Raw genomic sequence first — 13,537 nt, forward strand, 5'->3', positions numbered from 1 at the left:
TCTTACCCCAAGAGGCTCTGTCTAGCCGAATCCCTCAGATCCGTGAGCTCCATCCAACTGCCTGCCCGATCTCCCTCTCCACGTAGCCGGAAGCCAGTAAAGTAAGTAGAGGAAAGGGTTCTCTCTCTCTCACTTTTGTATATGTAATACATTAATATATTTACTATTATATAATAATATGTTATTATATAATTATTTATATTAACATATCTGTTTATTATATAATAAATCTGTATTATAATTAATATATGTTAAAAATTATATATAATTATTTAAATATATAATAAAATTCTGTCCATTATATAATATATATATATATATAAAAAAAATGTTAAATTGTTCTCTTTCCCTCGCACTTCCTCGTGCCGACCACCGACGAAAGCTAAGGTATAAGCTCCCCTAACCCTAAAACTCTGAGAACCGTTTCATCGCATAGTCGAGACCCAAAACGAGCCACCTATTACACGCTTTCTTAGGCGTGCGGTGGGAAGGGAGTGCGTCACGACGTTTGCGACGAAGCGGGTAATCACCCAAATGTCCTTCCTTCGAAGTTCGATCGCCTTGGAAACCCCGCCTTACACGCTTTTCTTAGCGTGGTGGGAAGGGATCCCGGTGCGATTGCGCACGACGAGCGGGGATACCCATAAGTTACCCGCTTGCGCGTGGAAATAACTGCTGTTCTTTGCAAAAAAAAATTTTACAAAAAAATGATTTTTTCTGCAAAATGTTTCAAAAAGAACCCAATACACGCTTTTTTTAGCGTCTTTCTTTATTAGATTTAAATGAGAATTTGACTTTTAATAGGACACAATGGAGAAAAAGGATTCATGTAGCCGACCCCACGTAGTGGGATAAAGGCTTGATGTTGTTGTTGTTGTTGTTGTACAATTTGAACCCCAATTAGACAATTATCTTTATTACATTTTATATTACATGCAACAACAAAATAAACAACATCAAACCTTTACCCTGCTACGTGGGGTCCGCTATATAAATCCTCTTTCTCCTTTTTGTCTTGTTAAGAGTCAAATTCTCATTTAAATCTAATAAGAAAATTTAGTTCCTAATATTTTCTAACGAAGTCTTTTTAGTTCAACCTCTATCTTTCTTAATATAGGTCAAATATAATCTCTCTCCTTACCGGGTCATTGGAAGGCTGACATTTTATATGTCTAAACCATCTAAGACGATTCTCTCTAATCTTATTTTCCGTTGGAGCTACTCCAATATTTTCACATATATACTCATTTGGCATTTTATCTCCAAAGAGTGAATTCACTCATCCACCTGCGCATCCTCATCTTGTAACACTTACATTTTATATTACATTTAAAATAAAAAAGAGTATTCTTTTTTTATTTGGCTAAGTTTATCATAATACCCCTCTACAAGCTATCAATAGTTCTTCATTTATAAATGAAGTGGTTCCGGAGCTGACAGGTCTAAAGAACTCGACTGCATTGTCTAACAATCGTCGCCTACGACCACCATCACCTGACTACTAACAACTAGCCTTTTCATTTGACTTTAGCTGTATGACTTTGGGCACCCATCCTCTATTATGTTATCGTTGATTTATGTTGGAAGTAATCCACATAATAAAACAAACAAGAAAAGAAAATAGCGGAAATTAACACCAGTATTTAATGTGGAAAAATTCAAAAGAGAAAAAACTACGGAGCCGCACCACACCAAGAAATTCACTATGAAATTGGGAGAAATTGTACAAATTTTCTTCCCACACTTTATCCATCTCTTTTCACTTATCTCTTCATTCTACTTTCAAAACAGACACAGAGACGTTTTTCAATACACCAAAGGACGCAACCCGTTAAGTGAATTAAGAAAAAGATGGAAGAAAGACAATTTAGTCTAATTCGCAATGCCATGGAGTTGAGGTTTAGAGCGTCGTAGCAATCCACTCTCGATCTCTGAGTCTACCCTGCAACTTCGTGGCACTACAGCCTGTTGTTTCGCCGCATCGAGGTTTGGAGCACCGTAATGCTTCTCTCTCTTTGTCTGTCTCTCTCTCTCCAACTCAAACTTGGAGCACTACAGTGCTGTTACGTTTGTATGAAAAAAAATATCGGGTACAATGTAGCCTCTTTCAACCTAATTGATTGACACGATTAGATTCCACATAAAACTAATAATTGATTATCGTTGTATGATCATCTTCACCCTTGATCACTTCTATAATCCTTACAATAGGATCAAACTATTTTCTTAATTATTTGATTCAATCTTCTTCAATCATGGAGAAGAGCAGACTCTTATATCTCTAATTATATAATAGATTATTGCAACTTGGCCAACTCTCGTGATTTTTTTCTTTTATGAATTTTTCACTTAAAAAATTCAGGCTGTTTTTCAAACTTCAATATATATACTGAATCTTTATAAGAAATTAAGAAATGAAACACTCACTTTCTGCCACTACAAATTTTTCAGCATGTAACAATATCAAATATAAGTTATAATATTAGAATCCGCCCTCTTGTAATCGATGGGCATCTTTCATTGTAAGATAGATTCCTCATATTCATGCTAAGCGATAGTATTAACATTTGTTTGAATCAGAATAGTTTCTTAAGTTTATTGCCATTCTACTCACGATACGGCTTAAAGAGCGTTATAAATTAGAAAATAAATTTATTTACGGTGATAGAAAGATCTAGAATTTGTTGCAATGTCTGTTTCATTGCTCTGAACTAATCTGCAGCCATACACTTGTGATGCACAGGATGACAAATCCTTCAGCTTCTTGCGAAAGTCACTTGGCTCCTTTTTGGAAGTTGCTTCAGATGACGAATAAGCATCTATTTCTCTATCAGATTTCATAATTTTAGAAACCAAAAAAATTTCCTTTTAGTCTGTAAAGCATATGAATCTGTCTTCTTCATTTTTTTTCAAGTTTCCACTGATCTGACATTGTATCATGAATTAGTCTTTAGCTTATTTCTGCTACAGAAACAGAGAAGGCTTTGTAGCACGGCAAATTATTACGTCCGGGTCCGGACACCAATCTAGACGTGCCATGTCACTCAAATACACCGGGCCCCAGTGTATTTGGGTGATGTGGCGCATCTGAATTGGATGTCCGGATGTCCGTTGACCGGACGTAATAATTCGCCTTATAGCACTGTCTTGTCACTTGTGCTTCGCTTTTAATGCTTCCCTTATAATCTTTTGGCTCTTTTTACTGATCGTATGAAGTTATCGCAATTCATTTGTGGTTTTTCAACTCCTTTCTCATTTCCTTACATTTAAAATCTAAGCATCCAATGAAATATATATATTCTTTACTTAGAGGAAACAATTTCAGATTTGGAGAGGGAAAATATTAACAGTGGTGATATCTGAGGAAATGAAACAAATGGGTTTAAAGTGGATATAAAGATGTTTTAAGGTTTAATAGTTAGCATAATTTATTAACCTAATATTAAGAGCCTTAGTTTTTTAACATGCATTTCATACATTTAAAAAAAAAAAAACCCAAAACCATCTGTAATAGAAGGAAAGCCAACCATAAGAGTTGATATATTTAATTATAGGTTGACATTTTTAGGAAGATTTACATACATGGCACTCAAAATTATAAGAATCAACAAATTAAAAAAAAAATCAAGTTGCTAGATGTAATCATTTTTAAAGGTATTAATAAGACGATTACCATGTGAAGGAGAAGTCGCGATAGGAGCTTGTTTGCAAATGCATATCGATGAGACCGTGACACTTGAAAGAGAAGAAGAGTTTGTGCGACACACGGTTCCACCCATTCATGTGCTTAAGCCATAGTCATAGTCGATTCTTCTACCACTAACCCCTCTCTCGACATCAATGATTAAATTATAACAATGAGAACTTTGAGTGCCATATGGGTTAATACTAATAGTGAAGTCTTTGTGTTAAATTTATGAATGATATTATTTGCTATTTATATAAATTCTGCTAATTTTTAAAATTAGTTAAACACAAATACGAGTAATTGGATGTCAGATATATAAATAAAAATGTATATTATATGCACACACAAAAAAAAAAAATTAGAGGAGAGAAAAAAAAAATTTATAGGAGAGCAAAAAAAATTTTTTACTCCTAAAAAATTGGGTGTTGAATATGTATTTAGGATAGTTTTAAGTGTTATGCATGTAAAAATCCCTTAATTCTAATATTCTCTTTCATGATTTCTATGACAGTTTAATTACATATTTTTTTTTTATTTTATTTGCTTAATTTTTTTTTAAAAAAAAAACTTTTTTGTAATATATAGATATATAATATATTTTTTTAATATTTAATTATTTTTGTGCTGTATTTGTCTCTCCTCAAAATTAAAGCTGATTCCGCCCCTGATTATATGTTTAAAATACTTCTAATTTTAGAAAACAAAATTGTACCAAAAACCCAACACTATCAATTCACATAACAGAGTTTTAATTCCCATTCTTTTCCCTCTCTTTTACCCTTATTTCCTGTTCAATAACAAAGGAGCAGGACACTATCAAGAAAGCCAGAGACCTACCTATAGGCCCTCTTTGACTTTAGCTCATCAATTTTCATGATTCCGTATTGTTAGGTTCTGTGCATCCCCACTGGAAGACAGTTGTCAATGGGTTTCAATAATTTGATGACTTGAAAATTTTCAGATTCAGATTAATCCGGTTAGCTTTTTGGGTCGAGTTCGAGTTAAATTTTTTGTTAATTTTTAGGTTGGATTCAAGTTGGCTCGAAAGCATAAAAATAAACTCTATTTTTGTTCGGATTAAATGAGTTAGGTTCAGGCTAAACCTATCATATTTGGGTTAAATAGACCTTCTTGATCTAAACAAATTGTACAATCTATATGATAAACATATCAAGTTCATATTATTCGAGTCAAGTTCGGGTTAAATATTTTGACTTGTATGATAAACGGGTTGAATTCGGGTCAAATATATTATTTTAGGTCAACCTCGGATCCAAATTCGACCCACCCACCCAGAATTGACACCTCCTAGTTCTCATAGGATTTCAAGTAGAAATTATATTGCTATTTTGCTTAAGAAATTCTATTTTGAAGTCATTCAAATCACCCACATTAAATATCACTTCCGATAAATACATAATTTTCTTATATCATTGACTCTAGAGTCAGATTCAGACAGAATAATCTTTTTTTTTTTTCCTAATAAAGGCAAAATATTTTGGAAGAGATTAGTTTTATATCCCCAAACATTTATGAATGTTTAATAATTTGTTGCATTTGTCTAATAATTAAGTTATAAATTGTATGAGAAGTTATGATGAAAAAAATATTTTTAATTAAACTTTAAATTATTAAATTTATTTTAATCAAAATTCATCTTTGAAACATTAAAATGAAATATATATATATGAATATTTCTCAATAATAGAAAAGCATAATATATAAATTATACATATATATTTTAATTTTAAGGTTATATTTATATATATTTTTTTCACATTTTAAAAAATTTTAAAAATTAAAATAAAATTCTTAGTACTTCATATGTATGGACATTATAATATATAATATGTGAATTTACTTGCTAAGGTGTTACATTGATGACCAATAGACCCTATCACCCCAAACAAGCCAAGCATTGGAAAATGATTGGACATCCCATACTATTTTTGGGTGATTTCTCTTACTTTCTAAACATCAAAATATAAGGTGAGAGGTAAAGTGAAGAAAACAACACAGGAAAATAACATCCCTTACTTCCAAACTATGAAGCTCTATAGATTACAACAAAACAAGGAAGGATTGCTTTAGGATTCAACACAAAAATTTCATCTAAGCTTGAATAGAGTGCTGAAGTTCCCAGCACTGAATCAAACTCCTCTGAACTGTCTTGGCTTCTCTTAACTCTACCTGCTATCACCCTACAGACCAACATTCCTCTCTTTTCATTTTCAGATGAAATCTGGGCCAAGTCATGAGCTCTTCCACTGGTAGCCATTGTTCTAATCCTTCCTAAAGCATCAGCCTTGATACCATCTCTTATTATGCTGCAAATTCTGCACTTTGGAATAGTGTCGCAGAGATTAGTGGAGCCATGGAGGCCAAGAGAGCAGGTGAAGGTGGTGCAGTGGAATCTCAAGAGTTCATTTCCATCTGCAATGCATCTGGGATACTTCTTTGCAAGTTTGCATGCTTTGTTCTTAATGGAGTTTCGATAGTCTTCGAACCGAGCTATGGTCTTCTCAGAGTTATGGATTTTCAGAATTCTGTCAATCTTGCATGCTGGAGCTTGTTTCTTCAGCCAGCTGGATTGGAATATGATGTCTACTATGTTTCTGCTGGTGTCATCAGGACCCAATTCTGATACTGGATTGATAGTTTGAAGGAAAGAACAATCATGTTAGATAGCTGCCTTTGATATTTTTAATTAGTCATTTGAAGTTTTATAATATGTACAGTCAAGAATATTGTTAATATTGAATATTGGAACTAGAGAGAACAGAACATAAAGGATTGAAACTTGTTATGGAGTCAGAACAAAATGGAAGAAATTAGATGACAGAACAAAATGGAAGAAATTAGAAGCTAAAAATGGGTGGATTGTTTTCTACCTGCATGCCTGGTTGTTTTATGTAGCTCCAAACTCTCAGATTTCATGAAGATCTCCCCACAATCTGGACAAGAAAAGATAGTAGCTCTAAGAGAAGAATCTCTGTAAACACCATTAATTGGATCAATAGCCATGCGACACTCATAGCACCCTGAAAGCCTCCTCAGATGCATTCCTCTCAAAGAACCACCCAATGAAGAGAAAGAGGGGGTGGCACCCAAACTGGAGGAGGAAGAAGAAGAGGTAACTCTATTGATCTCACATAAAGGAGCCTTCATGGATCTACTAGACCCGCCGCCGCTCATCGAAACTCTTCTCTTGCAGCTCTCAGGTGGAGAAGCGGTAACTGGCCTCAGCATTATCTTAGAGCTCTCTCTCAGCTTGCAGAGTGAGCCCGAGCATCCTATTCTTTTGCACTTCTTCTTGTTCCCTTCTCCTTCTGCTGTTGCTACTTGGTGATATCTGCAAGTAAAGAAGCTCGTAAAAACTCTTCTGGGAGTTGGATTTTCTTCTTCCTTAATGATTTCTTTCTGAACTGAATGCTTCATATTGCTCTTCTCTCTGGTTCTTCTTGTTCCTGCCATAGTAGACTAACTGATACTGCTTTGTAATATGCAAGGAGAGGGAGTGATGGCATGTTATCTTCTTTAGTGTTGGGGCATCAAAAGAGGGTCTTTTATGCTTGGGGAGATGTGATTGCTTAGCTTTGCTTTGCTAGATTAAATTTTGTACAGTAATTGAGTCATAAATCTCGATATTATTGAAGGCTTAACTATAGAAATTGTGAATAAAGAAAGCTTAAAGTACTTAATTGATTTCGTTCAGTGGTCCCTTTGAGAAAGAAGTCAGAGAAGAGTGCAGATGGTCCTCATAGAAGACTCCCTTTTCTCTGCAAAGCTCATGTGCTCTGCATGACTTGATGAGTGGAAATAAGAATAAAATTACAAAGAAGTTTCCTTGAAAATAAAGTTCTCTTTTTATAAACCCAACTTCCCCACCTCCCTTCTTTCTTCTCTCTTCTTTCTTCTTTCTTCTTTCTTCTTTTTGTTATGTTAAATGTTATTTGAGTATAAAAATAAATATATAAGTATGCATTTGTTCCTTGAACTCGAGTTAACTCATTTACACCCTTACTCAAATACCAACTTTTCTCTCTCAAAGAGTTTAATCAGCTCACTGGAAACATGTGAGAGGGGGGACTGTATTGTGTGATAAATGGTTATAAATGGCTGAATTCCTTGTGGGGCTTACTCTTTATGAAGCTTTTTTGCTTCCAAACAGGGAAGAGCTTAACTGAACGCCATTTATTGAAAACAAAAAACTGCTCAAAATGTCTAAAGCAGAATTCATATAAGAATTTGAAAACAAATATCACTGAAATGGTATTGAAATGAATGAGATACTGCACAAATTATTGAGCTATTTTTATCTTACTATTTAGTTTCAGTACTCATTCTTTCTCCCTCTTGCTCACTGATAGGAAAGAGACAGCATTATGGGGGAATAAATGAGCTTGCTATTGTCAATTGATAAAGTAGGAATGTATGTGCCCACTTGGTGAATAAAGAAAGCTTAAAGTACTTAATTGATTTCGTTCAGTGGTCCCTTTGAGAAAGAAGTCAGAGAAGAGTGCAGATGGTCCTCATAGAAGACTCCCTTTTCTCTGCAAAGCTCATGTGCTCTGCATGACTTGATGAGTGGAAATAAGAATAAAATTACAAAGAAGTTTCCTTGAAAATAAAGTTCTCTTTTTATAAACCCAGCTTCCCCACCTCCCTTCTTTCTTCTTTCTTCTTTCTGTTATGTTAAATGTGATTTGAGTATAAAAATAAATATATGCATGAATATAAGTATGTATTTGTTCCTCGAACTCGAGTTAACTCATTTACACCCTTACTCAAATACTAACTTTTCTCTCTCAAAGAGTTTAATCAGCTCACTGGAGACATGTGAGAGGGGGGACTGTATTGTGTGATAAATGGTTATAAATGGCTGAATTCCTTGTGGGGCTTACTGTTTATATGGAACAGTTTGGCGAATGACTAATTTATGATGCTTTTTTGCTTCCAAACAGGGAAGAGCTTAACTGCAGGCCATTTATTGAAAACAAAAAATTGCTCAAAATGTCTAAAGCAAAATTCATATAAGAATTTGAAAACAAATATCACTGAATTGGTATTGAAATGAATGAGATACTGCACAAATTATTGAGCTATTTTTATCTTACTATTTAGTTTCAATACTCAGTCTTTCTCCCTCTTGCTCACTGATAGGAAAGAGACAACATTATGGGGGAATAAATGAGCTTGCTATTGTCAATTGATAAAGGAGGAATGTATGTGCCCACTTGCTGGTATTGTTGTTTACAGTTGGACAGGCAGGCATGTTAATTAGTTTGGTGGCTATATTCTTGCATGGCGATTTGGTAATTAGATATACCAATTCATGCATGAATTCAAGCTGAGCAAGACTATTGTTCCCATATGTCGACCTAGGAGTGCAAACGAGTCGAGTCGAGCTCGACTGCTAACGAGCTCGAGCTTAGCTCATCTACTGTTTAAGTGGCTCGAACTTGAGCTCGAGATCAAATGACTCGAAATTTCTATTTTCAGCTCGATCTCAAATAAATGCTCGAACTCGGCTCGTTTATAAGCTTCTTAGCTCGATATGGATTGAATTTAAAAAAATAATAATCAATGAAATTGGGTGATGATGGTGCTAATCTTGATGATCAGGATAATAAAATTTAACTTTTTTTTGCATGTTTCACACTATAGAAATTTTATGTAAATAAAAAAAAAAAACAAGCATTAAAATTAATGACATGACATAAATACCCAACAATTAATACAATAAGAATGTCATATGTCAAGTTCCAACGGTGGGCAATCCATAATAAGCTTTCTTGTTGGTAGCAGCAATTGTTGGACTACTTCGAAAAATTTTTCCAACCTTCCCTCAAAAGCATTTATGAAACTAACTGATTTCCATATTATATCAACAACGTTTTCCATAATTTCGAACCCCCAACCCCCCCGCTTAACTATAAGATTTAGAATGTCCACATGACAGCGCACATGGAAAAGTCTACCTTCAAAAAATAACTTTCTTCTCATATGGAGGTTGTCCTTAAGCAACTTAATTGACATATCATTATTTTTTGCATTATCAATAGATATGGTGAAAATTTATTAATTACCCAATCCCCACTCTCTAACTTATGAAAGGTGTCAACAATCTCAGATGTTGTATATGGCAGAGGCAAGTGTGAGAAGTTTAGCACACGCTTTTGTAATTCCAATTGGAATCCACATAATGTGTTGTCATAGTCATGTATGAAATTCTTTAATTTTTGGACTTCCATAGATTAGTTGTAACGCTTAGTCTGGTTATGCCTTTTAATGCAATATGTAGTTTTTCTTCTTCTTCTCATAAACCAACATCACGTCATTAGGAGTTGTTATTCTAATGTACTTCATAAAATACAATGACATGGTCTTTAATACTAAACTAAATCCATCTCTTTCACAACTGAAAATGATTTTTCATTTATCAAAATGTAATAGACAACATCTCTCTAATTTTAGGATAGTCGTACTTGAAAGTTGTTAAACTTCCACTCTCCTGATAATTTTCACTTGTACATGTAATGTCTTTGGGTTCAAGCAGCAAAATCTTTTGATTCCTTATAACATTCATTTCTTCCAGAACAACAATCTAAATGCCTTATATATTGTGTTGTAGAACCTGTGCTACCTATGCATAATTTTTTTCTTACAATGAGAACATTCGACTTTCATTTGACCATTAGGGAGGTTTTTTTCTTAAACTCATCTCACACTGTCGATGTTTTCTTCCTTTTTTGTTATCTATTGGATTCTCAATTGTATTTTCATTGGCCTGCCTATTATCTTGACCCTTATTATCTTAATTTTCTCCCAAATTATTTAAGTTTTCATTTTCTCCTAGATTGTATGATTGCACTTCTCCAATTTCTAAAATCAAATGCTCATTAATATTTTCTTCAGTAACTAGCTCTATTGACATCCTATGTGAAAAAAAAAAACATCCAACAAAATTTAAAACTAAAAAGACATCCACGACATAATGTGAATATGCACTCAATAAATCAAGAATCAAAATATCTTTAATGCACACTAAGATTCAAACATATGAAAGTAATAAACAGCTTTAAGAGTAAACAAAAATGGCCATGATTTAGTTAATTGAAACTTTGATGAGAAAATCTATTGAAATAGTGCACCTAAAACTAAATTCAAGTATTAGATATATGGTTGATATCATTCCAAAATGACAATATAACTCTTATTCATTTCTTTCATAAGAACTCTTTTATAAAAAACGATTATACCAAAGATCAACCCACAATTATCCCTTTTATAGCAAGATCAGAAGACTGACTAATATATAGCAAAATACTCCTTTATCCACTAATCTCATAATAGTAAACTTTCAATAAAAGTTGGAATGATGTTTACGCAATCACATTTTAAACTTCAATGAAACAAGAACAAAAATGTTTCTTTTAACTCCATACATAAAGCATCCCTACTCCCTGTAAAAATATAACATGTAATAAGTAAATTGCATGAATTTTTCACCATCATATAAAGCAGCACAAAATAAAAAACTCATTCCAAATTTCAACCATCATATTCACCCATAATAAAATTCTCAAAAAAATTACAGGAATATTTCTTCCATCAAAAGATCCAAATTTCACAAACCATTTTGAAACTCAAAGCATTCATCATTTTGAAACCAAACTAACAAAACATTTTGAAACTCAAAGTAAGAATTTTTTTTCAATTTTGGCTTTAATTTTGGCCTTGCAAAACTTTCGCTTTGATGTGTGGGCTCCGAAAATTTGCTCCCCGACATCTTTGCGGCCCATTTTCTTCTTTTTTGGGTCATCGAGAAGAGTTTTAATGCTCAAGTTATGAGAAAAATTTTAAGAAGGCAGACTGGGTTTTAAATAAGACACTACCAAGAGATTTTGCCCTCATTTTACGAGGACTTTATGATTGGAGTTTAGGTATTATATAGCCGCAAGCCCCTATATTTAATTACCCCTCCCTATAGTGAGAGAGAACTTTTAATTAAGGTTGGTCGTCAAAGAGATACATAGTATCCAACGTAAAATAGCAACATGTTTAGGTATTTGAAAATTTAATATTTAAAATTAGAAATTTACCGCCTAACACTTAAGGCGGATGGTGGGGGAAATTATGATAGACACGATCAAGATCCTATGCTTCCATCGTCCTGGGTCATTATGGTCCCTAGTCTACTTAGTTAGATAAAGTAGTCAACCCAACCTTACTAAATGATTCTTGCCAACAGTCATAGATTGCTTCATCCAAGGATACCTTGTATACTTGGGATGAATATTTATCTAGAGGAACAAATTTAAATCCAGCACAGCTAAAATAAGACTTTGTTCTTTATCGATTATATCTCATTGATTCATTGTTAAATGATTTAATGTTGTTAGGGAACATATGAAATTTGACCATGATCATAATATAATGGTTCCAATTTGGCTGCAAAACCACCCGATTAGAGGGTCCTTATCATAACTGTTTACCTATGGTACCATTTGGCGGTGAAACCATTGATTAGAAGACATGTGACACATCCATAATGATAAAAGATGGATTGAGAATGAATCCTAGTGATATTTGATGATTTATTTTAATTTTAAATATTTTAAAATTTGGTATTTTTGAAATTTTGATTTTTCATAGGCATTTGGGATGCATATTAAAATATTTTGAATCCCATTCGATTGAGATAAATATTTAATACCTTCATCATCGAGGTATTCACGAGTAAATTCATTTTATCAGTTGAATCGTGTCGACTATGTTTACTTGTCGATAGAGGATATGGCTTGTTGTCAGCTGTATGCCTTTATTAATGAATTTTTGTTATAGACTTTGAAGGCCAAATAAGAACGTATAAAATAAATATCCTAATTAACATCGTGATCATATATTTATTCGACAGTTCAAACCATGTTAACTGATATTATTCTCATGGAAAGATCAGGCTCGAATTCAGGTTTATTTTTTTGACCCGTGTAGCATCCTCAAATATCATGTGCGTATCTATAACACGCTCACCGATGTCCATGCAAATATATACTATTATACATATTTTGATGCTACATTTATATGATTTTTATATGTTTGCATGATATCACTAGAATGAAACCCTCTGTATATTGCAAATGCATACAGGAGGATACTTTGTAGTGTAATTGCAATGTCAAACGACATGCTGGAATGAAACCCTCTACATATTACAAATGCACGTGGGAGGATACTTTGGAGTGTAATTGCAATATCAAATGACATGCTGGAATGGAACACTTTGCAAATTACAAATACATACATGAGAATACTTTGGAGTGTAATTGCAATGTCAAATGATGTGCTGGATTAAAACCCTCTACATATTGCAAATGCATATTAATGTGTATTTTAATGGGTGAGAGGGTTTTTTTTTTTTCATTTTTAGATGCGATTTTCTATATAAGTGGATATTACTAACAAGTATGCAGATTTTATTTTGGGCTTTGTTAATGTATTCTCTTTGCTTGTATGAATATTGCAGATCAAGGTGTGTGGTTCTATACTAGGTTTTACTTATCATGTATCAATGATGCAGTTTAATTCATTTCATCTACTCCATGTCACTACTTTCTTTAATGTTCAACCTATATGGGTGTTCTTCTATCTACAAATGCACTACATGATGCATCAAGGTCATCCACCTATTATTTGCAAGTAACCTGATTTGCCTATTATGATGACCTAGCACTGTATGTTTGCTGCTTTAATCCAATAGTGGCCCAACATTTTTACTATAGGTTCCCTATTTTTGCTTATAGGTGAATAGTAGCATTTAATCTAGAATATCCATAAGATATTTCA

The 13,537-nt window shown here is 33.4% G+C and overlaps 2 protein-coding genes across 3 annotated transcripts in view; one reads left to right on the forward strand and one right to left on the reverse strand.

Moving 5' to 3' along the window:
- LOC110112375 (endonuclease MutS2) overlaps nt 1-2,856 on the forward strand; it is a 10,189-nt gene extending 7,333 nt beyond the window's left edge. For both annotated transcript variants that reach the window (XM_028696615.1, XM_020844571.2), the window contains one exon: nt 2,744-2,856. In XM_028696615.1, the coding sequence (XP_028552448.1) occupies nt 2,744-2,815 (72 nt within the window). In that variant the 3' untranslated portion in view covers nt 2,816-2,856. The remainder of the gene's footprint in view (nt 1-2,743) is intronic.
- Nucleotides 2,857-5,702: 2,846 nt separating this feature from the next.
- LOC110112376 lies at nt 5,703-7,208 on the reverse strand. The gene is made up of 2 exons (XM_020844573.2): nt 6,580-7,208; nt 5,703-6,334 (listed from the first exon to the last, which is right to left on the reverse strand). The coding sequence occupies exons 1-2, from the start codon at nt 7,160-7,162 to the stop codon at nt 5,733-5,735; spliced, it is 1,185 nt and encodes a 394-aa protein (XP_020700232.1). The 5' UTR covers nt 7,163-7,208; the 3' UTR covers nt 5,703-5,732.
- Between the last annotated feature and the right edge of the window lie 6,329 nt (nt 7,209-13,537).

Source organism: Dendrobium catenatum, unplaced genomic scaffold (genome assembly GCF_001605985.2).
Source record: "Dendrobium catenatum unplaced genomic scaffold, ASM160598v2 fragScaff_scaffold_787, whole genome shotgun sequence".
NCBI lineage: Eukaryota > Viridiplantae > Streptophyta > Magnoliopsida > Asparagales > Orchidaceae > Dendrobium > Dendrobium catenatum.